We start from the raw sequence: 25,579 nt of genomic DNA on the forward strand, positions 1-25,579 counted from the left end.
CCTCTGGAGATTTCCATTACTTGCATCTGAAGAAGTGAGGTTCTTACCCACGAAAGCTTATGCTCCCAATACTTCTGTTAGTCTTAAAGGTGCCACAGGGCTCTCTGTTGCATATATAACAGAACATAAATGCATCTGTTTTACCTTTAAAAATACTTACCAGATTCATGCAGCAGTTGAAACACACAGCTAGTTGTTGTATTGGAAATTGCTGCCTTTCCTTCCATGTGATCCTTTCTAGCTGCGTTTCCTGCTGTTATTTGGTCTTTTGATTGCATCAGCACACATCCTGCGAGATCTGGCAACTCATAGACTTCTTTTGTTTTACCTTCATTAATTTTTTTACCAAGTTTCAGTTCTAGAGAAATAAAGTTAATTTTTAAAATTACAAATTTTGGACAAATCATGATTATTTTGGACAAATCATATGTATAAGTATGTTTTGGGGAACCAAGATAGCTAGAGACCAGAAGGAGTATTCTAACTGAGAATGCCCCAGCATTCAAATTTTCTTCAATGAGTATAAAGGAACATTTAAAGCCCATCTAGAAAACCGGTAGAAAAGGAAAACTTCAGTTCCAACAGCACAGGCAAAAGTCTGTAAAGTCTCATGACTACTGGCCAAATGGTTCCACTGATGCAAAACAATCAGGATTTGTTTCCTTACATTCTGAGGACTTCACATGTTGGATACATTTCTTTGTATGCATCCTTATTCTTTTTGGCTGTCCTAACAGTAATACAAGTTTAAACAAGCAAATATACAAGTGAAAATTGAGAAGTTCTATTCAAAAGACAGTATGACAATAGGTGGGTATAGTTGATCACTTCATCTTCAGGAAATGGGAAGAAAAGCATACTTGCAGGGCATCAGGCAGATTTATACTTGGAAGCGCTCAGCAATGCCTCTTGCTGGCACTACCTGTGCTACACTGCTATTCATACTTGTGCCAGCTCAATAAGGGCTAGCCAGCAGACAAGAATATGCATACAAGCAGGGAAATCAGACCCCTAGCTCATAACAGAGACAGCCTTAAAAGAGGAAGGAATGATTTTAAGCAAGTGACATTTGAAGATTATTGGGGGTTATCAGCACCTTGACTGTTCAAACTAAAAAGTTTAAAGTGGTAGGTCATTATGTTCATGCTATGTTTGCTTTTCACTCATCCTGGAGCGAAACTGGATTTATCTGGATTATAGCCAGCTTCACGTGCTACACCTCTGGACTTAGGTCCTTTCCAAACCTACGGCAGGGCAGCCGGAAACCTAAAGGCCCCCACTTACAGCGAAGGAGAACAGAGGCCATAAAAACAGCTCTATTAAGTTTTGTTTCTACCCTCATGAACTTCGGAGCCAGCTACTTGCCACGGCGAGTCTTGTCCTTTATGTTTCATTTAATCTCTTTACTAGTTTGGGTTTAAAACAACAAACCAACCCTTTCCCCCCTCCGCAAGGAGTCTACACTGGGGGCCGAGGCTGCACGCACCCCTTATTACCCACCAGCCCACGCGGTACGGCCGGGGCGAGCCCGAGCATCTCACCCCGAGCCTGGCCAGAGTGAATTGGAGCGCAAGCCACCCGTCACTCACGCAGCCCGCTGCTCCTCTCTGCCTGCGGGGGGCGGGGAAGGCGCCTCTTCGGCAGAGCCCCGGGCCCAGCCCCACGCATGAGCCCCGCCGCCTGGGGAAGACTGAGAGGGGCAGCGGGCTCTTCTCCGAGCCCCGCCACCTTCGGGGGGAGGCTGACGCAAAACCCAGCCCCAAGGTCGCCCGAGACCTCGCGCCGGGCCGCGGAGGAGCCGAGGGTGCGGAACGTTACCTGTTGCTACGGGAGCCATCGCGGCGGCCAGGGCAGCGGGCACCTACGAGACACAGAGAGGCCCGATTAGCACGTGGGGCTGGCGGCGGCTCGCACCCCCTGTCACGCTCACTGAGGAGATGACGCAGTGCGCGCGCGCTCGGGGCAAAGGCGGGCAGCGGAAGGGGCGGGGAGTGACTGGACAGCCCAATCGCCGCAGCAGTGTGCCTGGGCCGACCAGGAACCCGCCCCCGCAGGGGCAAACACACAGACCGCTGCCCCCCATGACCCCTCCCCATGAGAGCTTCCACGCGCCTTCCCCCAGTACACGCGTCAACGTCCCCGCCCGCCCGCCCGCCCTCCTTCCTCCCCCCCGAGCGAACCCCAACCCCTCTGCTCTCCTTCGCGCCAATAACTCCCCCACGCCGCTCTCTGAGTACCTGGGCCCGCTGTCACTCAGGAGCTGCCCCGGGCCTACCGGCCGGGCTGTAAATATAGCGGAGAGTCTGGGGAAGCGGCACGTGGGAGAGCGGAACGTACCAAGCACACACGGAGAAGGGGGAGGTGCCCGCGCTGAACTGTGTTTCCAAGACCAGACCCAGCGACCCCGCCCCCCCAATCTATCGCACGCGCGGCAGGGGGGATCGTTAGAGTCCCCACCCCCGTATGTAAATAAGGGAGGCCGTGGCGGGCTTTTGGGCGGGACGACGCTGTCCTATTCCTGGCTGCCGCGGCGCCGACGCAGCAGGAGTTGGCCTCGCGCAGGAGGTAGCTAGCGGCCGCCACGACCCGCGCTGAAGGGCCGGCGGCAGCACGTGTTTCTGCGGGGTGGCCGGGCGCTATGGAGTTTGAGGAGCTGGGGATCCGGGAGGAGTGCGGCGTGTTCGGCTGCATCGCCTCCGGCTCGTGGCCCGCGGAGCTCGATGTGCCCCATGTGATCACTTTAGGGCTGGTGGGGCTGCAGCACAGGTAAGGGGGGGGTCTGTGTGGAAGGGCCGCCTGCCTGCACGGGATAAAGAGAGGGGTGCACGTGGGGAGGTGTGACAGGTGGGGCCTGCGCAGGTAAGTGGGTCGGGGGCGCGGGATCAGCACCACAAGTAAGGAAAGGGCGACACAGCATCTACGATTGTTTTTTATGTACTCCCTGACTGTGCGCTCCCTGTTAGAGCAGAGGTAGGTGCAGGGGGCATCTATCCTAATGTAAAAGCTGCAATGTATCTAGTGGTTGCTCAGGTTTTCTAGAGGTAATAGCCAAAATTGACATCTCTCCTCCCCTTACCCCCCCCCCCCCCGTTGCACACTGTAACCCACCATAGCACCAGGGTTCCTCAGAGCTTCCGTTTTGTGATTGCCTTATATGCAAGCCGTGTATGTTCTAACAACCTACGACTGACCTTGGCCTGTTCTAACGCTAGCTCAGATGCCTGGGGTTTGGAGCAGTTCGTACTCCTTGATGGACCGTAGGGCTGAGTTGGGTTTCACCTCAAGTCCCTATTTTTCAATCAACTTCAATAAAGACATGAAACACAGAGTAAACTATTGCTTATTTTAAATTGAGGCTGTGCTGCTTGATCAAGATTGTTTTTGTATAATTTTGATCTCTCTTAATCCATCTGTACCTGTTGCATATTTGTGCTACAGCCATGGAATAAATGCAGTGCACAACATCTTGATGCATTTTGGATATTTAACTGAAACCTACTAAGAGAGTTCTCTTCAGATTATGTGAAACTAGGACTGTATACAAATAATAATTATAAGTAAATCTGCCCCAGATTAAAACCATTTGTATGTCATCAATAGGCCATACGATTTATCTCTATTTTCTCCAAATGGAATGTAACTTGCAAACCAAAATTAAAATTCAGCATTAATTGAATTGAATCAAGTGTGCTTTATGAAACTCATTTTCTTCTAACGTAAAAGTGTGTATTGAAGCCATGTTCTCTATACAACATTAACAAAATAAATATATAAAAGCAAAATCTATAGTGGGAGGGAATAAAATCTCCTGAGGGGCCCACCAAGTAAGGCCCAATCCAAATCCCATTCAAGTGTATGGGGGAAGCCTTTCAGTTGACTTTAATGAGAGTTGTCAGCCCTAAAATAAGGTCTTTAGGCTTTATACTGAAATCAACAAGGACATTTAGTAAACGACTAAGGGCCTTGGATTGGCATTGACTTTAAAAAAAAAAAAAAAAAACAATGAGTCCAGTGGCACCTTAAAGACTAACAGATTTATTTGGGCGTAAGCTTTCGTGGGTAAAAAACACTTCTTCATATGCATGGAGTGAAAATTACAGATACACGCATAAATATACTGGCACAAAGCGACAAGGAGTCCTGTGGCACCTTATAGACGAACAGAAGTATTGGAGCATAAGCTTTCGTGGGTGAATACCCACTTCATCAGGCGCCTCTGACGAAGTGGGTATTCACCCACGAAAGCTTATGCTCCAATACTTCTGTTCGTCTATAAGGTGCCACAGGATCCTTGTCGCTTTTTACAGATCCAGACTAACACAGCTACCCCTCTTATATGGTCACAGTTCTTCTCTTCATGTATCTGTAATTTTCACTCCATGCATCTGAAGAAGTGGTTTTTTACCCACGAAAGCTTATGCCCAGATAAATCTGTTAGTCTTTAAGGTGTCACCAGACTCGTTGTTTTTGTGGATACAGACTAACACGGCTACCCATCTGATAATTAACTTTAAAGGGAACTCTGGGCAATACATCAGAGGGAAGAATTTGGCCCTTGATATTTAACAATATTTATCTCCAATTTTAAAAGGTAGAAATGACAAAGCTAGCAGTGTATCTGACTGAATCTTTGATCAACAAGGAGGAAGCAGTTGTAGGGAACATGTTAAAACAGACAGGAGTTCAACTAACAAAGGGCTATTAGCACATCATATGCTTGAGTAAAAAGTGCAGTGTTTGTATAATGTGCCACAAACACTAATGACCTATTTTTATGTCCCTTCTTCTGATACAGTGGTACACAGCAATTAAAACCTTTTGGCGTCTGTGATCCCACCACTTAAAATGAATCAGTAGATGCATAATTTTCATGATTCTTGGTTAAAAAGTTTAGGTCACTCAAATAGGGATTTTATTCCACTGCGTGCTTGATTCTGTTACACCAGCTTAAATTAAAAAATAACACATTCACTTAAGATCGGTAAAACTCTCCTGAAGACAAGTCCTAAGAGCCTAATCAAACTCCTACTGTAGTCAATAGGAATTCAAGTGGGCCCTGTGAGACATATCTGTAGTCCCTGATTCTCAGCCTTCTCACATGTGCACTAACTGTGCTGTGGAGGGCATTTAGCATATTTTAACTAATCTTTTATTTTTTAAAAAAAGCCTATTTTTAAACCTCTTATGCATCCTCATATACTAAAGACGTCCCAGAATTTGTTTTGTGACATTATAAACACCAGTGCTGTGGTGAGTACTATAGAAATGCCTGTCTAAAGCACTGATTCTCAGCATGTAATACATTTTATAGCCATGTTAGCAATGGATGTAGACCAGTGGTTCTCAAACTTTTGTACTGGTGACTCCTTTCCCAGAGCAAGCCTCTGAGTGCGACCTCCCCCCAGAGCAAACCTCTGAGTGCGACCTCCCCGCACCTTATAAATTAAAACAACAACAACACTTTTTAATGTATTATAAATGCTGGAGGCAAAACAGGGTTTGGGGTGGAGGCTGACTGCTTGTGATCCCCACCATGTAATAACCTTGTGACCCCCACTTTGTGAATCTCTGATGTAGACTGTGTTTGAAACTTTCAAGCACTTGCTACACAAGTTTTAATGTGGAGAGGGCTTACCGATGAGTCTATTGATTTAGCTTGATTATTTGAGAGCCAAGGACTAAGGCCATTATAAAACTGGTATTTTGACAGGATGCCTTTTTAAAAAATAAAATTAAAAAAAGGTAATTTTTTAGGGTGGGGAGAGAGATATGGCGTACCTTGAGCTACAAATTATGTAAAAATGTCATTTGTGTCCTTGACAAGGGCAAATTTGAAAAAAGTCAGTCCTGGAACAATTGTGAGGTCTGTTAATTTTTCCCAAAGAAACTATTCTGATGGATAGTTTTGGCAGTAATATGTACCACTGCTATGTACAAAACATCTGAATGCATTTTGCTTTCTTCCAACCAAAAAGGAGAAATGTAGCCCCACTCTGTGTACAGAACTCCCATTGAAATTAATCAATGTTCAGCATGTGGGATGAGTAGTAAGTCAGGCTCTGTGTGGGATTTGTTATGAGAGTCCAAAAGCGGTAGAGACTGAGAGCTTGTCTATGCTACCAACACTACAGCTATGGTGCTGCTGCTGTAGTGCCATGGTGTAAATACTTACTACAATGACGAAAGAGGTTTTTCCATTGCTATAGATAATCCACCCCTCTCAAGAGGCGGTAGCAAAATCGATGGAAGAATTCTTCCATTGACTTAGTGGTGTCTATACCAGGGCATAAGTCAGCTTAACTACATATCTCGGGGGTGGATTTTTCACACCCCTAAGCAATGTAGCTAGGTTGATTAGGTGTTAACTAGGCCTCAGACTTCATTGGTATGCTTTTGTTCACCAACCTGGTCTTGACCAACATTTTTATTCAACATTCAAAGTATTACCAGTTTGGGATGCAGAAGTTGTAATCTATATTACTAACTAATAAGTTTAACAGTATCTTCCCCCTTAGCCACAGTTCTCCATATATCTAAATTCAATATTGTAGGTTGGATCTCATAAGAGCATAAGAACGGCCATACTGGGTCAGGCTTATGGTCTATCTAGCCCAGTATCCTGTCTTCTGACAAATGCCAGGTGCTTTAGAGGGAATGAACAGAACATCGTTGGCTTGTATTTCTTCTCTCAATAGATAAACTTGATACATTGCCTGTTGTCTTCACACAAGCAGACCCTGTTGTTTTTTGTTTTTGAGAGAGAGTTTTAGCCTCTAGTAGACAGACCTCCTTGTATTATGATCCTGTCAGATTTTGCAGTAGAAGCAAGAGCAAACCAGTTAAATGCTTGGATTGACGGCCTTCAAGGGATGTGTAGATCGTACAAGAACTGGTGTTAATCATTCAGTATGTGGCTATTTCCCCTCTTAAATCCATACCTAATGTTTCAAGTGAGATTTACACCATGGTTCAGATTAAAAGATCCACCAGCACCTTTTCAAAAAGTAGTGGTATTTATCCTCTTATCTTGGCTATGTTCCGTAATTAATTGTATTCGGTCTACATAAATTCCCTGTGCCGTTTAAATTAGATAAGATTGTGGCTGCACCTAAACTTTATTTCTTGGTTTTTAGATATTTCAATTTAGCCACTCTACACATTCTGGAATGGCACAAGGTACCACTGGGCACCCTTAATTATGTGTTAAAGTTTTTGGGCATTTAATTTTCTTGGTTAAAAAAAAAAAGAAAGAAAATTCTCCGTAACACAATGTATCACACAGCCCAGCTCTCACCCTTCACTGCTTCTGGTTGCTTTGCTTGGCACTGATTACCCTGTCACAGAACACCCTGACTGCATGTTAATTCCTTCACTGCCTCTGCATCATCTCCTGTCTCTTTGCTGTCCAGCACAGCTTGGTTCTCTCTCCTCCCCACAAGAGGCAGGTGTCACCATCAAACTTGCTAGTTGAGAAACTGGGTAGAGGGTGCAGAAACAGTGCAGGGGCTAGCATGGAGTCGGTGAGAATTTATTTATTTATTTTTTTTTTGGTGGGGACACATAGGAGACATGGATGTGGAGGTTTTGGGGGAACAGATAAAGCCCCCCAATATCCCTCACTGTCCAGCTTGGTCCCCACCTTTCCACCTCCTCTTCAATGTACTATTCCAACACCCTCCCCCACGTTCTCTATTCTCCCATTTTCTCTAACTGCTCAGAGACCCCCATACTACTGCAGTTCTTCTAACAGTCTGTTCATCACACCCATTGCTCTGACTACCTGCATATCCCTGCTTTTCTGAGCCCCACACAAATATCCCTCCACTGTTCTAAGTTCCCCCACCTCATCAACTTCACCCCTCTCCCCCCCCGCCCAGATAAGCTCATAGGACCATGGGACCAGCTGGACACAGGAGGGGGAAGGAGTGGAGCTGTGGAATCCCTACCACAGACCTGAACCTGGTGTCTGGGGAAGGGCTCTACACATCCATCTGCAGCATAGGAGGCTCAAAGGGGTTTGAAGAGGCACATTCAGATGAACACCCGATAGAGATGAATAGAGCCTGAAAAATAGCTCTGAGATGTGTCAACTATTCCATTCATCTCTGTCAATTTCCCCAGGACACCTGCAGGGGCAGCCGCCTGCCAGATCCCAGCTTACACTGGGGCAATAGGAAGGCTCCAGAACCCAGCTACATAGATGGTGGGGGGGGTCCCTGCCCTCCTCAGGGTTGGGAATCACTGCTGCCCCATTCACCTCTCCCCACTTTGAGGCATATCCCCTTCTGGGCCCCGGCCATTGCCCTGAGAGATGGGAGGGTGAATGGGAGGCATCTTCCCTCACCACCTGGCCTCACCATGATAAGGGGAGAGGTATTCTCTTCAATTAGGAGGGGAGGATATGGGCTAAGCGGCCTCTCTGCCATCCATCGCTATGTCTATGCACTATGGTTTAGCTTGCACTGACCTAGAGTTCCAAACTCCAAGGTTAAAAACTTGAATACTGCTTCCCCAAAGAAGCAGTGGGTGCCATGCACTAATTGAGATAAAGGCCAAGTAATTGAAATCAGACAAGGAACAATTAAAGCCATAGCTTGAGACACAGGTGTGTGGGCAGAAAAAAACCCAAAAGAATGAATTGCTTTGTAAAATGCTGGGGTTTTCTAAGGGGAACTCTATCTTGGGAACTACTTGCTCAAATGACCCCAAATTTGGATTCTAATGCTACCTAGAACCCCCATAAGGCACAGTAAATTTCAAGACCATGTGAGTCATCCTGTGGATTTTAGAATATTTAGAACAGTTTATCTTTAAACAGAAAAGGACACTCAACACTAACTATAGCACAGCAATCATGATAATCAATTTGACTTGTTAAGCAAAGATGGTTTGTATGAGAATTCTAACTATCCAAGCAAATGAAGCATTCTGTGTAGAGTCACTACAGTGGGACAGTGCAGGAGCATACGTTGGCACCAAAGGCCTCATTATCATAGAATCCTAGAATATCAGGGTTGGAAGGGACCTCAGGAGGTCATCTAGTCCAACCCCCTGCTCAAAGCAGGACCAATCCCCAACTAAATCATCCCAGCCAGGGCTTTGTCAAGCCTGACCTTAAAAACCTCTAAGGAAGGAGATTCCACCACCTCCCTAGGTAACCCATTCCAGTGCTTCACCACTGGACATATGTTACCATTTCTGAGCCAAAGGAATATGAACAGTGGAGGAAGGAAGTTGCTGAGAAAACATGCTACATTTCCCAGGAACAAAGTGAAATGAAAATGGACCATAGACAGCATGCATGTGACCTGTTCTGAAAGTTGGCAGACAATGAAATTCAGCCCTCTGAAGAGTGACAGTATGCTTCATAAGGAAAAGTAATTACTTTGAAAGTCACTCTTTAAAATGTTATAGTATACTGAAAATGAATATATATATTTTTTTCTGTGCTTCATGGTCTATCCTCTTCTCATGATACTGCATTACTGTCTTTAAAATGACAACTGTCAGTTTCCAAGCCAATGTATACCATGAGATTGCAGGACTGCTCTGCCATACTCTCTACTGGACAGTAATTTGACTAAAATGTTCTACTCTGAAAAATTACTATTTTAACAGATCTGTCTTACCAGAAAAATCTGTCTACTTTAATGACTAAACTAAGATTCATCTTTGTTTGGTGTGGGGAGGAGGGAGGCTTGTGGGATGTGGGTTTTGTTGTTGTTTTGGTGCAGAGCAATGCTGTAAGGGAGACTGGGATTCTGTTCTGGCTTGTGCCACATTGAGAGAATTGTTTTTACTGCAGTGTTAACTCAGGGGTAGATAACTTGAATTCTAATGGCACTGTATCCTGGCTTGACTGAGAGTTGTCAGACTGCAATGGGCCTAAACCCACTGTTTGTACTAGCAGCATAGAGTAGCTGAGTCCCCACTGCATTACTAGCTCCAGTGTCAACACCACTAGAGCTTCTAATCCTTCTCCCCATGGGCCAGCTAACTCCAGTTACGCAGTGCTTTAAACTCACTGTAAATACTTCCTCTTGTTTGTATTAAACCTGCTGCCTATTGTATTATTGGGTAATCCCTGATTTTTGTATTGTGGGAAAGAGTAAATAATACTTCTCTATTCACTGTTTTCACATCATTCATAATTTTATAGGCCTATCATATCCTTTGTTAGTGATCTCTTTTCTAAGATGAACAGCCCCTTCTAATATTTTTAATTTCTCCTCATATGGAAGCCTTGATCATTTTTGTTGCCTTTCTCAGAACCTTTTTCCAGTTCCACTGTATTGTTTTTGAGAGGGGATGATCAGAGCTGGACACAGTATTCAAGGTATGGGTGCACCATGGATTTATATAATGATATTATAATAATTTGTGGGTGTGTTTTTTGTTTTTGGTTTTTTTTAACCCCTTTCCTAGTAGTTCCTCACATTCTGTTAGTCTTTTTGACTGCTGCTGGGCACGAGCTGAATTTTTCAGAGAACTGTCCATGGTGACTCCAAAACCAACTTTTTGAGTGATAACAGCTAATTTAGAAGCCATCATTTTATTTTTATATAAATAAACATATATATATGTTTGGATTTTTTTTCTAATGTGCTGCTGTATAGATTGATAGGGTCAAACAGCTTCTGCAAGGGAAAACCATGTTTGCCTGGTTTCTTAGAATAGTTTGAAAAAGTTTCTAAAATAGTAGATAAAGTCAACCCAGTGAAAATAACTTAACTTGGATTTTCAAAAAGCTTTGCATAAGGCCCATCATAAGATTAACAGGGAAAATAAATAACTATGGGGTAAGAGGCAGAGTCTTGTTGAGAACTAAAAACTGGCTAAGTGATAGCAGTCATAGGGAATGGTTATCTCTTAAAATGGAGAGTGGATAATAGGGGGATTTCTGTATTTCTTATACATATCAATACGTAGGGGGTAGTAGACAGTGAATTTGGTTAACTGTTGACACAGAGTTGTTTCAGTTATTGAAATAATAGTAGGCTATGAGAAACACCAGAAAGATCTAGACACATTAAGGGGTGGAGTGGAATGACCATTCTCAGATATTTCTAAAATGCTTGTCACTGTAGTATGTAATTTTAACTTGAGCAAATGAAAGGTAATGAGTCAGGTCAGACTGTCAATGTTTCATTTACTAATTTGTTGTAAATTTACAGGAAAAAGATGTGGATTGTCCTGGATAGCTTTATGAAAAGGTCTAGTGCAAGGCAGCAGGAGTGTGACTGACACATTGGTTCTGACCAGTTGTAGTGGAACTGACCAGTCTTATTAATTTTTATACTTCTGCTTGAGCAGAAGGCCTGGCACTAGAATTTTCCGTCTGCAGATTTAGGAAAACAGCACAGCATCAACACAATAATTGGGTGAGATTTTTGTTTTGTTCAGAGGAAGCTCGTATTTTTCACTTCACTCACTTTGCTAAAGAAAGCTCTGATAAAACCTTCAAGATTTGAAGGTTATGAATGTAGAGGAGGAGTAACTGCTATGATGGTCTATGAGAGTGTACCTACAAGGAATGGGGTGCAATTTAAAGCAAAGGAAAATCTAGGCTTACAACAAGTTGAAGTTTCCTTTCCATTCAGTCTGTTAATCTGTGGCATAGTCTCCCAAGAGCAGTGATGGGAAACGCATTCCAGTTTAGGTTTAAATAGCTCAAGCACAAATTTACTGTATAGAAGCAATCCTATGCTAGTATGGATGGACTAGATAATCAAATAGATCTCTTCCATCTCTCATCTGTGGATCGTCTGTATTTTCTTTTTGCATGCGAGTTTGGTAGAAAGTTCATTAAACCAACCTGTTTTATAGCTGGAGGATCACCATACAGCTGTGTTCTGCTGATGTCTTGTGTTTCCTCCTGTTTACAAAGCCTTTCTAAAAGTGCTTTTTTGCCTTCTGTTACTGTATGCATTCTGTCTGTTAAACTTCTTTGAAATTGTACTACAGCTTTCTCAGAAGCACTCTTCTTAAGCGGCCCAGGTGATGATTCTGTAGAAGAAAGCACGGTATGTTGTTGGAGAGGGAGAGAGAGAGAGGCATAGCAAAATGATGAGTCTACACTGGATAACTCTACAGACTGGCATTCACGTGTTTTCTAAAACTATTATTCACTAATCACATCTTGCTGGTGGGGAGAAGAATGTCTGATGTATCTGGGTCATAATTAGAACTAGTCAGGAATTCTGTGATCAGCTTTTTTTCAACAGAAAAATGTTTATTTGTCAAAACTGAAACTTTAATACTATGTCCAACAGGGAGTGAGTGAATCTGACCAATTTCGTGTAAAATCAGTGTTAAATCTCAGGTATTCAAACTTTTTTACTTGCCACTCACAAGTGCTCTCTTCAGACTGTTTATAAGCTCATAACAAATGAAACTATTTAATTGCCCAGCCATAGTTCGTTCTTAGCTTCAGTTTATACCTCTCTTCTGAGCAGGTTACTCTCAGAAATGTTGTGACATTTAGCTGCTCTGCATATAGATCTGAAGTCCTTTTAGTGACTGCAAACCTGTTTTTATTTTTTTAACTTTGTGCACCCCCTGGTTCTAATCCTGGAGACCATAGTCATCCTTATCTTTTTTTCAACATTTTGATAGATTTGCTGTAATATGTAGACTTGTATTGCTCCAGAGATGATCTTGCTAGATTTCTGTATAATGCCGTGCTCTATTCCTTTCTCTGTATCCCAGTGCTTGCTTATTGTATTCTAACTACTGCCCGATATCAAGCTGATAGTGCTTCATTTTTCTCTACACTACTGTCCTCCGATCCTGTCTCTGATCAGTGTGTTGAATCTTGTAACCACTTAAGGTATAACTCATATGGTCACGAACAAGGAAAACCCTTTTCCTGTTAGTTGACACCTTTTCTATGTTACGTTGATCCATCCTATACAGTTTATCTTTAGGAAAATGACTTAAAAAGTACAAATGGAAATCATGATTAAAATTTGGTTGTTTAAATAGCTCTGATTTAAATCAGTCCACCCTTAACCAAGCCAATTGTTCAGCAAATAGAACATCACTTTAAGTGATCTTCTAGCTAATCATTTACATTAGCCTAGTGGGTACTGTGCCAACAGTCTCTTGTTTAATCCGTATTTCCATTATTTACTTACTAAGGAAAACATGGTACCTCTTTTTTGAGTTTTTGCTGACACTAACACACCAGTCTTCTCCCCTTAGTGTGTTTCCTTTTGTTCATGATAGTGATTCTAGAATCTTCTCAGTATGGATGTTTAGGCTCACAGGTTTATAGGCTTCTGGTGCTTTCTCTGGGGTCTTTCTCTTTAAATATGGGTGTCATGTTAGTATCTCACCATTGTCTGGTGGGCACCAAACACCTCCACTCTTGAGTGGTTTTTATTTGGCCTTCTTTCAGATGGCTCAGATGCCATCCATCCAGTACAGTTTCTTTACCTTTTCTGAGGTTTTGGAGTTCAAGGCCTGAGAAATTTCTGTTGCTGGCATGTTTCTCTCCCTCTTAGTGAGCACTGGGACAAAGAAATCAAACCATTTCCCCACAGAATCCTGAGGAAACCTCTTGATTAGCCTAATAAGTAAGACTTTTTAGTTTTAGTAAAAGTCATGGACAAATCACCAGCAGTAAACAAAAATTTACGACCCATGACCTGTCCATGACTTGTACTATATACCCCTGACTAAATCTCAAGGGGGGCTTGGACAGCGGTGTGCGGCTTGGCTCTGTGCTTCCCTGGAAGTGGTGACATCCCCCTCCCTCAGTTCCTAGGTGGAGGCGCCTCTGTGCGCTGCCTCAACCCCAAGCACCAGCTCCCATTGGCTGGGACCTGTGGCCAATGGGAGCTGTAGGGGGCCATGCTGGCAGGCAGAGGCAGTGCGCAGAGGTGCCTCCACCTAGGAGCTGAGGGATGTCACCATTTCTGGGGAGTTGTTCCTCCCCCATGAGGTAAGCGCTGCCCAGAGCCCTCACCCCCTCCTACATCTGAGCCTCCCCCCTCCCCCCCCACAAAAAAAACCCACCTGCTGCTGCTGGGAGGGGGGAGCACGGTGGCCCAAGACTGCCCCAGCAGCAAGCAGCCTGTGCAGCTGGCCCTGGGACTGCCCAAGCTGCTCAGGTGGCTCCTGGGCCAGCCGTACCAGCTGCTGCAGAAGTCACGGAGGTCCCGGAAAGTCACAGAATCCGTGACTTCCATGACCTCAGTGATAAACTTGCAGCCTTACTAATAAATGATTGTTTTACAACTTGAATATTTGATTAAACTTGCACCTAGCATTCAACTCTGCAACAATATTTGCATATCCTCAAAAAGGCAAAACTCTTACCATCAGATGCTTTTCTCTTGATACCCCAAGGTCCTGTGTTTGTGATAATGTCTCCCACTGACTCTTATAAAAGAAAAACAAAGTATTCTATGAACAAATATACTTTTAGAGGTGTTCTAAAAACAGACAAACCAAAAAAGTCTTTGATATGTAAGTAATGTTTAGAGAAGGTGGCTCAGAGCAGCAGTCAGAATGTCCTGGTCAGGTTATGTGCCACTAGAAAGTATGTTTGCTTTCACAAATCCAATGCCAAAATCAGATGAGCTTTGCTACAAAGTTATCACTTGTCAGTACTCCTTTCTGGTGCTGACCTGAGAGACAGCCATGAGTTGACACTGGTGTAAGACTTCATTATGTTCTCAAATGATTAATTGTCAAATTATAGCATTACATTTTTTTCTTTGGGGAGGAGGGATAGCTCAGTGGTTTGAGCATTGGCCTGCTAAACCCAGGGTTGTGAGTTCAGTCCTTGAGGGGGCCACCTAGGGATCTGGGGCAAAATCAGTACTTGGTCCTGCTAGTGAAGGCAGGGGGCTGGACTCTATGACCTTTCAAGGTCCCTTCCAGTTCTAGGAGAGAGGATATCTCCATTAATTTAAATTTTTCTTCAATGCAAGTTTGTGAATACCACATTAGAATTCCAAATGAAAGCAATATCTTTAAATGTTTTTTTAATAAACAATGTAACTTGAGGTTTCAGAGTAGCAGCCGTGTTAGTCTGTATCCGCAAAAAGAACAGGAGTACTTGTGGCACCTTAGAGACTAACAAATTTATTAGAGCATAAGCTTTCGTGGACTACAGCCCACTTCTTCAGATACATATGTAACTTGAGGTTGATTCCGTTTATGAAGTAGGTAATAATTACATCTGGGCTAAAATATAATCCTAGGCAGTGATGTTTATCAGCCCATGACACAGCTGTTATCAAATTAATGGGGAGCACTTTTTATTATATAGAAATGGGCTCCCAGTTCTTTACACCTTCATTTTGCTTGGATACAATAAAGCCTATGCTTTTATTTGCTACTGCTCTCAGAATTCACCATCCATATAATTTTACAAAACCTGTCTGACCATCTCTACAACCTGTCACTTCAACTAACTCCAATGCTCAATGTCAAAGATAGCAGAAAACTGTCATGTTTATAAGTTTTTAGTCTTAAGAGAGTGGTATTTTCACTACTGGTCTAATACCTGATATGAGATTAGAACTTTCACATCCCCAGCTAGATGCAACTAGAGGTTGTCTTCTGAAGATGCAATCAACTTCATCGTAAAACCTCATCTTTCGTCTGGGATTGCCAGGATGATCATTTTCTTTTTGCAGTGCGCGGTATTCATATTTTAAGTTCTTGTACTTTGTGCGACACTGCTTCCAGTCTCTGTCTATGCCAAATTTCATTAATCTTCTGGCAATCTCCTCAAAGATTTCTTTATTTCTTGTTGCTCCTTCAAGCATTTGTTGTATCTTCTCATCTGACCATATATTTATCAGAGCTCTGACTTCATTATCACTCCAGTGTTTTCCTGCTCCTGTATCATGAACTGTAATAACCCTAAAGTGATTCTGTGCTTCATCCAAAGGAATTAAATTGTCTGAAAATATGAATGAAACAAATAACTGAGGACTGCAGAATACACAAAAATAAAAGTATATCTGTAGCTAAATTTTAATCAGTAATGGAGTGTGGAGTGAATTAACATTTAAACTAGGATTTCTGAATAGTTTGTCAGGAACAACTTTGGAACTTTAAAGGTGTATACGATATATATAGGAACAGTTCAGTCATGCATGCAAAAATATTTTTTCTGCAAATAAAACCTAAGTTGCCTTCGGATGGCAATAGAATTCTGTCTGTGTGTTGTATTGTTGCAATGTATTATTAACTTTAAAACATTTGTATCAAAGCTGTACAGAGAGTAGCAATTAGAGTTCAAGCATAAACAACAACTTCTGTATCAGCAGTAAGAAGAGGGAATATTTTCATATTAACTTTAGAAGTAGAAAGGGATGTACTAGTACAAAAGCATTATGAAGGCGAAAACTGTAGCAGGTAGACACTAGATGAACAAAAGCCCAGTATCTAGAGATGTTTCCTAGTGTCCAGGTGGTGACATCAATCATAAATTGGGTATAGAGCAAAGTGTGAGTGTAAGTTCGAACACCAAGAGGAAGTACGTTTTGCTACTGTATGGGAACAAGTACTGTATGAAATAAATGGGACAGTCCAGCAATTACATAAGCAGAAGCTTAACTGCAGACATGGGAATAATTCTTTCAGCTTTAATGGCCTGTTATTAAGCGTGTGCTTATGTAATTTGTTGGAATGTGACCTCAGTTTATGGTGATTGTGTGGTAGGAGCTCTCTTTGGTGCTTGTACAGAAAGTACTTATATGCACTATGACTCTATTCTAGCAGTTCTTGTGTGTGTGGACGGGTGCTCCTGCTCCACTGAATAAAGTTGGTATAGGGACTGCTCCTCAGTAAATCAAGGTATTGGAGGCCATTTCAGGGGGTTCAAACCCAATAGCTGCCACCAGGATCCAGTCTGGAGGCTCCGAGCATACATGCTAGGGAATATGAAGGGATTGTGGTTCCTACCATGATTATAGATGCACCCAAACTTGAGTGAAAAACACATTTTTGTCTCGAGTGTAAATTAGACGATTTCACTTCAATTAACTTGAGACAGTACTGATAGAACAATAGTTGATCTAACTGAAACCTTAAAATGGGAGCAATGGTTTACAAGATGAATATATACATTTTACCTCAGTGTACAATCAAGACAAGTGTTTTTGTAGCTAAAAGTTTACTGTTTCTCTCTGACAATTCAATTTTATCCACAGCTGAATTGAAGTAGGTAATAAACAATGGCAGCTGGAATCCATAGTAGAGATCAGATTGCCTTGGGCTACTGTGATTGAAATTACACTTTTTTTTTTTTTTTTTTTTTTTTTTAAACTGAGATGTGTATAACTAGACACTTACCTGTCCCAGTTATCTGTTTCACTACTGATGGGCCAGATATATCCTCTGAAGTAGTGCTTATAGAATCATCGTCTAGCAAAAAATGCAGTTTTATGTTAAATCTGTTTAGATATGTGAATTGCGTATATTCTCCCCACCTTCTGCAGATCCATAATAACAACTTAAATTAAAAAGATTGTAGTAACATTTAACGCTTAGATACAACTGTCTCAACCAGTTTGCCTCGCCTTTCGAAAAAATAATCAGAATTAAGCTAAGACATTTTTTACTTATCCAATGGATCTCCCCAGTACTTGGCAATTCAGAATATTGCCAAGCAAATACAAATGTGATGTAAATATAGACTGTACTGTAGCTGTTTTATGCCTCACATCTCATTCTGTATAACAACTATATATTCTACACATTACAAGTTACTTAGCACAGGAACTCTGTTATGTTTGGTTTATAAAATGGACAGAAGTGGCAGAGCCACAGATTTGATGAAGCAGCCATCCCCCCATGATCGTGACCTTTACATTTTAACCTGCACAGTTCTAATTATTAGCTAGAAATGGTCCAGTGGTTAGGGCACTAGCCTGGTAATGGGAAGCCCAGATCCCCCTGTTTCTCGCCCCCACCACACACTTCCTGTGTGCCCTTGGGCAAGTCACTTAGTCTCTCTGTGCCTCAGTACCTTATCTATAAAATAGGAATAATTGTACTTCTCAGAAGGGTATTGGGAAGGATAAATATGTTAACCATTATGAGGCACTCTAATATCTCAGTAATGGGGCCCAGATAAGTACCTTAGGCTCAGAGGTCTTCCAGGGGGTGCATCAACTCATCTAGATATTTGCCTAGTTTTACCACAGGCTACATTAAAAAGCACTAGTGAAGTCAGTACAAACTAAAATTTCATAGATATGGATTTGTTTATACTGCTCTTTAGACTATACACTCAAATGTAAGTACAATATTTATATTCCAATTGATTTATTTTATAACTACTGAAAAATTGCTTACTGTTTCCTTTTTACCATATAATCATGTGCTGTGTCACTTTTTTTGTACTTTTATGTCTGTTTTTGTACGTTTTTAAGTGAGGTGAAACTGGTGGGTACATGAGACAAATCAGACTCTTGAAAGGGGTACAATAGTCTGGAAAGGTTGAGAGCCACTGCCTTAGGTGGTATCTTCACTGCCAAAAAACGGTGGTGGTGGTGGTTTATTGTTTTGTTTTTACATAAAGATAACTCTGTTAATTTCTAGCTATCTTGAGTTAAAGTCATAATCCTAATATTATTCAGCTGTCCTTGAAGGAGGATGGCATGGCTGTCTATCAGTCCTTCTCTTCTCTTCCCCCCCCCTCCCCCCAAATCACCTAGGATTTATCTTGATGTAGCTAGTTGAGGTACAAACTACCTCTGTCTTGTCTCCACAACAGCTTTTTTGCTATGAAGACAAAGCTTTTGATAGACAGCTAGCCATATTATCCTACTTCAAGGAAAGACGTATGGGGAGTATTCAGTCCCCCCCCCCCCCCAATACTCTTTGTGTCCATTTTAATTCATTTAAAATACTTAAGTGGTGTTAGGACACAATCCTGATGTTTTTTTCTTGTTTGTTTTTTCTTCTCTTCAAAGGAGTGTGTGCTTTTGTTTTGTTTTCATTGTTCTTGTTTTTTCACACTGCAAGTGTAGATCCTTTCTACCCTATATTTATTGGAAGGTTCAATGGACAGTTGAAAAATATTAGGATTATGTCTTTAAAAATTAACTGAGAGATGTGACTTTAATTTAGATGGTTTAAACTCTTTTAAAGGGCTTCTTTAATGTAGTGGGCTGATGTAGTGGTTATCAAGTAGGGATTGCCATTTGGTTTTTCGTATGTGCTGAATCCCAATGGTGCTTTCACTAGAGGAAAATAAGAGTTCCATTGACAGATGGAATGATTTTTTTGCCTCTTTGGAGGGAGCCATGTTCACCCTGCTTCAGTTGAAGGGAAAGACTCTAATGTAGGGCTTTATTGATACCTTATCTGTACAGTTCCATTAATACAGAATTGCATTCTGTATAGTACACAAATATCTATTAAATAGTAATAAAAAGTTAAAGGTTTTAAGCTTGGTTAGGAATCTTTTCAGAATTCTTGAAAACATCAGTGTTCATCCGAACCCAAGTCTCATGACACAAGACTTTTTTTTCTCTGTCAGGTTTTTATGTAAACACTTTGACTTCTTCATGATTTCTTCAATTTTACTGCCCAATGGGATTTTTGTCACTGACTTCAATAGGGCTAGGATTTCACCCTTTCTGAGGTTTCAGGGTCTGGAGGAAGGTTAAGTTTTCTCCTCTTTCCTTGTTTCTGGATACTTGGATGTCTTAGGCCACTTGGGTTTTTAATGACGGACAGAACTGTGTGTACTGTTGTAAACATAAGATCACTAGTAAATAAGCATGACTTTATTGGATGCAGTCAGGATAAGTGAGATAACTAATTTACATGTACAGTAACTCCTCAATTAACAACATTAACCGGGATGATATGTTGCTGATTTATTAGGGAACAAGCTTGTTTAAAGTTGCACAATGCTCCCTTATAATGTTGTTTGGCAGCCGCCTACTTTGTCCACTGCTTGCAGGATTCTCTGGAAGAGCCACCCCTCCTTGCGGAGATTAGAAATGGAGGGGGGGCAGCAGTTCCCCTAAATTCCCTGTAAGGTATGTGGCTCGGCAGCTGCCCTCCTCCCACTGCCCTGCTGCTCCTGCCCTGCCCTCTGCCTTGGAGTTGCTCCCCAGGAGCTTCCTGCTTGCTGGGGGATGGTGGGAGAGGCGTGCTTATATCAGGATGTCCCCCTGCTCCTGCCCCCCCTTCCTGCTTCGTACCCCCTCACCACAAAGCGGAGGAGGGGGACAAGGCTCAGAGACAGCAAGGAGGGAGCTTGCTGGAAGCTGTTGCTTCCTGTCTGAACTGGCTGATTCCATTAAAAGGGCACCATACTTGAAGTGGGGTCAGCGTACTTAAAGGGGCAATGCATGTGTCTGTCTGTCTGTCTCTCTCATGCAAGTACCCCCGAGCCTTTGGAAAGTCAGCACCTGTGCAGCCATGCATGTGCTATCAGGAGGAGAGTGTGGTGCGCTTCAGCTGGATAGCGTGGGCTCCTCATCATGTTCAGCTTTTTCAGGGAAGTGTTTGCAGCTACTGCCCAGCATCTATTGTGTTTCCTCCCTCCTGCTTCAGTCCATGCTGCCTTGTAGAGTGTGAGGCTACATTAACAACCGTGTATTAACCCTTGAGGGCTCAGCCGAGTGCTAGTTCATCATTTAGGAGCAAGGCATTCACTGGGAAATATTCCACCCTCTTACTCCACCACCTCAACCAAGCTTCACAATCATTCATTGCTGTGTACAATATTAAATTGTTTAAAACTTGTACTGTATATGTATATAATTTGTCTGGCAAAAAAAAAAAATCCCAGGAACCTAACCCCCATATTTACATTGGGTGCGCTTAAGAATTAATTTCCCCATAACATCGTTTTGCATAAAGTTGCATTTTTCAGGAACATAACTACAATGTTAAGTGAGGAGTTACTAGAGTAGTACTTAGCGGTTATGCAGCTCTTTTTACCTTCATTATATTTTGAAAGGATTTTACAAATATTTATATCGTCATAATATACCTAAGTGTAAATTTTATAGAAAGGCAAACTGAGATTCAGAAATTATATTTCATGCCATAAACAAACCATTAATTGTCTCATTACAAAAATTTAGCAAATTATTCCATAATTGTCCTTTATGGGAATCTTTGCACTTTCCTCTGAAACATAGTACTAGCTACTGTTGAAGATATGATACTGAACCAGAGGACCACAGGGCTGATTCGTATAGTGATTCTTATGCTCTTAAGTGACCTGTCCAAGGCAACCCAGTGAGTCAGTGATAGAGATGAGATAAGAATGCAGGAACTCCTAATTCCTAGTTCCAGGCTCATTCCTCTTAACCATGTTGTGTTTTTAACCTATTTGTGCACTGCTGTCTTTAAGTGATTCATATTCTGGAATGGATATTGCATGACAGGAACAGAAAACCAATTGATTTGCATAGTACGCAAATGAAAGTATTCACATGACATATTATTCCTAGTATCATTCTACATGAAAAGTTCCTGCTGCATTCATGTGACCTGGTTGTGTCTCTGAACCTAGATGGATGTTTTGCTCTGGTCTCAATATAGTTTTGTCTCTCCCATACAATGTCATCTTTATAAAATTGCTTTGATGTAGTTCTGGTTGTCGTAGAAATCCTAGAAATGTAGGACTGGAAGGGATCTTGCTAGGTCATCTAGTCCAGTCCCCTGCACCGAGGCAGGACTAAATATTATATAAACTATCCCTGACCGGTGTTTGTGTAATCTTTTCTTAAAACTCTCCAATAACTGGGATTCGACAAACTCTAGGTAAATTGTTCTAGTGTTTAACTATACTTACAATCACTAAGTTTTTCCTAGTGTCTTACCTAAATCTCCCTTGCTGCAATTTAAACCCATTACTTCTTGTCCTGTCCTCAGTGGTTAAGGAGAACAATTTATTATCTTCCTCTTTATAACAACCTTTTATGTACTTGAAGACTATCAGGTTTCCCCCCTCAGTCTTCTCTTCTCCAGACTGAAACAATTGGGTTTGTTTAATCTTTCCTTCTAGGTCATGTTTTCTAGACCTTTAAACATTGTGGTGTAAATCTGTGGTATCTTAGTGCATTTTGATGCAGTGTGGGAGACCTGTAGATTCCAGATTTGTACCCTTTTATCCCAAATGTGACTTGGTTTTGTCCTTAATGACTTCTATGCTCATTGATTCTGAAATATCAGTATTTCTAGTCTACTTCCATGACAAACTGTTTGCAAATCTGTTTTTAATTAGCCCATTTTTTCTCAAATGCTTGACATGAATTCAAATCACTAATATATAAATGAATCTCAATTTCTTATTAAAATAATTCATAACATCTCTATTGCAATTATTGGATAGTGATCCATACATACATCTCTTATAAGAACTGCGCTAGCATAAAATGGTTTGAAAAGCCTGAATAGACTTAAAATGGCAACTTTTGTTGAGAGGCAACTATTTTAGGTGTTTGGCCAATACTTTCTAGTGTTTGGATAAAATAAGATGGTATTTGTGTGCACATCAAATACAAAGAGTAAGTGTGTTCTTTTTTTAATTCTTGATTTGTAAATTTGCATGTTTAGAGGAATCTTGTGTATGTACAACTAAATGGTGAGATAAAACAAGAACTGTATTTGCGCTACTGAACCCTTTTTAAGAATGTTAACTTCACTTCATAGAACAGTATATTTCTCCACTAAAATGGGATACACTTCCAAGATAATTATGGAAAACTCTTAACTTACCTATGTCAATTGTCTCTTTCTTTATATGTGTAGATTCCAAGTCTTCTGGGGTGAAATTAATGAAGTCCTCTTTATCTTCAGGGATTTCTGTGTAAATTCATATAATTAATTTTTTTTAAAAAATTCACTGTCTTAATTTATGTCTTAAACATAACCACTCTCTCACACCAGAGCTTCTATAACAGCAAATTCATGCTGTTGGAGTAATAACTCTCATTGTTAATTCACTTAAATGTTTTGCTTTCTTGGACTGTTGGCTAAAAAATCAGATGGCAACACTTTGAAACAAACCTGGGATATCCTTAAAAAAAAATTCTTCTAGTTGGAATAAATACCATGTGATTTCTAATTGGTCAGTTTAAGTGTGTGAATGGAATTTACATCAATGAATTTTTTAGATGGTAAGCTCTTTGGGGGAGCAACTATTTCTTACTGTGTTTTTGTACAGTGCCAATGGGACCCTGATCTCATTTGGGGCCTCTAGGTACTACAGTAACCCAAATAAAATAACAATGAACTGACAATGCATGTATGTATTTTATAGGGTGGCAATATAGTAATTCTGGTAAAGGGTCTGGTACAATGATTTCCATGGACTGATTTCAGTGGGCATTGAATTAGACTGAAAAAGGGCAAGAAATGCATAGTCTGCCTTCTCAGTGGTAGTGCATTGTGATGCCATGTTCACAGTGTATCTGCGATGGAAGACTGACAGTAGAGGAGAATGCTATACTCGCAATCCACAAACAAGACCCATTCTAAAAATGTGCCATTTGTTTACATTGTGCTACCATGACTTGCCTTTTTCTTTGCTGGCTACTGCTGACATGCTTCTATGCTTTTTCTCTGGGATGGGGAGGAGTGCTTGTCTCCCATTTAATTGGTTCTCCTCCATTTGGTGGCACTCCCTTTGTGACTGGCAAATGAGGCAAGAATTTATTTGTATCCTTATTATGCAGCTGGAGAAACTGATAGAGAGGGTAAAAGCGCGAGGCCGTACAAAGGGTCAGTGGCTGGCTTCTAGGCCTGTCCCCAGTCCATTGGAGAACACTGCCATTAAACATTAATCAACAAAATATGATCTGTAGCTTTAACAAGTTTATTAAAAATGTACTAAAAAATCAGTGTGGACTTGCTTTGCTTTTGTCAATTGTTGCTTTGCTTTAGCCTTCTGTACAACATTCACATCATAATGCTCATTTCCTGTGAGCCAAGAATCTAAACCGTTTTAGCAGTAATTTCAGAAAAAAGCTGAAAGTTTAGCAAAGGGCACTCTGGGTATGTCTGCACTGCTGTTGGAAGGGAGCCTCTCAGCCTGGGCAGACAAACTTTCACTAGCTCGGTTTAAGCTAGTTTGTGAAATATAGCAGTTTGGATGTTGCAGCTCTGGTTAGCCAACTGAGCTCAAACCTACCGGGTCAGGTAGGCTTGAAAGTCTGAGTTATTGCCCAAGCCATAGTGTCAACCCTTTTTTGCATGCTAGCAAGTCTACCCCGGCTGGGAGTCTCTCTCTCAACTGCAGTGTAGACATAGACTTTAAGACCCCATCTACACAGAGCAAACAACAAGCACAGTCTTTTACCTTAGTCCTAATATGCCTTGGCTCCATCAACAGTGGTTATTCAAACCAAGTTATGAACATTTGCCAATAGCCACATTCAATCTCTTTATGCATGATTGGCTTGGTATGAAGCAAGACAGTTTGCTGTGTTCATTGGGGATTAGAGCAGTGTAGTAGCAGCTTCTCTAGTCATCTTCTACATCCCTTCACAGACCATCTCTATGCATCCCATTTTCTTTGGTTTGTGGGCAGGAATTAGGAGTCTTTTTAATAAATTTTAGTCTCATGTTTGTCAACTGTAGCACAAATTGGCTGCCTAAGAACCTGAAGATGTCGAAACTAGAGAACATTGCTGCAGGGTAAGTCCTGAGGAAACTCTTTATTCCTAGATTACCAAGCTTGTAAATTCCTTGCAGCTTTATTTTCTCTGCAAAGTGCTGGGCAAATCTGAGGCACTGTGTACGTAGGGCTGAGACTCTATGGATGTATGCATTATTTGACTATCCAAGTGACTGAAACAGAAAACATCCAGTACTCTGCCAACCCCCACTTTGCTGAAATGCACTATGTTAGGATCCAAAATCTGTATCTGTCACCTGTCCTGTCAAAAGTCCTGAACACCCAGCAGCAGCCATTCTAAAGAGGACATTTATTTGGGTGTCTGATATGTACCTAACTAAGTTAAGCACCTAACTTTTAAGCACAGTGGTTTTTAAAGTCATGGCGTGGGAATTTATCTGTAGGTAGTCTTGCTGAGATCTGCTTGAACATGCCTTAAAGTAAAATCAAAAGGGTGGGGGAAGCCCTAGGAAAGATGAACTATGAAGAAGTAATCTCTCTTTATACTGCTACATTTGTTTGAACCTAGATAACTTTTATATAGAACAGATTATTATTATTATTATTTTATTTTTATTTTTATTTTATTTTAAGCATGTCAGGAAGATAGGTGGCTTTGGAAGCTGCTTTTCTTTCTTTTTAAACTGATCTTTCATATAACAAGACTAAGAGAAATTATAAAATTAAACTAAGTACTTAATATTGAAGGACCTCATCCATGGCCTTGATAGATGGGGGTCTATGTGAAATTTGGTGTGTGTGTGTGTGTGTGTGTGTGTGTGTGTGTGTGTGTGTGTGTGTGTGTGTATATAAGAATAGACTAGTTTTGCCTCTGAGTGAATTCAGTTTCACCCTTTGCATGAGTAGAAGTAATTGGCCCCTCTGACTACATTTCTAGAATGAACCCTGCCTAAAAGTTGTCTTAAAAAAAAATCACTCAAAATAAATATTTAGTGTTTGATA

The 25,579-nt window shown here is 41.4% G+C and overlaps 2 protein-coding genes across 14 annotated transcripts in view; one reads left to right on the top strand and one right to left on the bottom strand.

Moving 5' to 3' along the window:
* PAICS (phosphoribosylaminoimidazole carboxylase and phosphoribosylaminoimidazolesuccinocarboxamide synthase) overlaps nt 1-25,579 on the bottom strand; it is a 60,809-nt gene that overhangs the window by 18,459 nt on the left and 16,771 nt on the right. For 6 of the 13 annotated variants that reach the window (XM_042841914.2, XM_024101677.3, XM_024101674.3 and 3 more), the window contains 7 exons: nt 22,717-22,803; nt 17,317-17,388; nt 15,518-15,919; nt 14,323-14,385; nt 11,816-12,006; nt 1,819-1,861; nt 161-358 (listed from right to left, as the gene is read on the bottom strand). In XM_042841914.2, coding sequence (XP_042697848.1) covers nt 161-358; nt 1,819-1,861; nt 11,816-12,006; nt 14,323-14,385; nt 15,518-15,919; nt 17,317-17,388; nt 22,717-22,803 — 1,056 coding nt within the window. Of the gene's footprint in view, nt 1-160; nt 359-1,589; nt 1,862-2,237; nt 2,377-11,815; nt 12,007-14,322; nt 14,386-15,517; nt 15,920-17,316; nt 17,389-22,716; nt 22,804-25,579 lie in introns of those variants that run through there. The other 7 variants (XM_065596868.1, XM_042841916.2, XM_065596867.1 and 4 more) reach the window with 3 other exon arrangements.
* PPAT (phosphoribosyl pyrophosphate amidotransferase) overlaps nt 2,633-25,579 on the top strand; it is a 61,352-nt gene continuing 38,405 nt past the window's right edge. Inside the window, exon 1 of the mRNA XM_005299140.4 lies at nt 2,633-2,766. Within this exon, the coding sequence (XP_005299197.1) occupies nt 2,639-2,766 (128 nt within the window). The 5' untranslated portion in view covers nt 2,633-2,638. The remainder of the gene's footprint in view (nt 2,767-25,579) is intronic.

The sequence above is a fragment of the Chrysemys picta genome, chromosome 5 (assembly GCF_011386835.1).
Source record: "Chrysemys picta bellii isolate R12L10 chromosome 5, ASM1138683v2, whole genome shotgun sequence".
NCBI lineage: Eukaryota > Metazoa > Chordata > Testudines > Emydidae > Chrysemys > Chrysemys picta.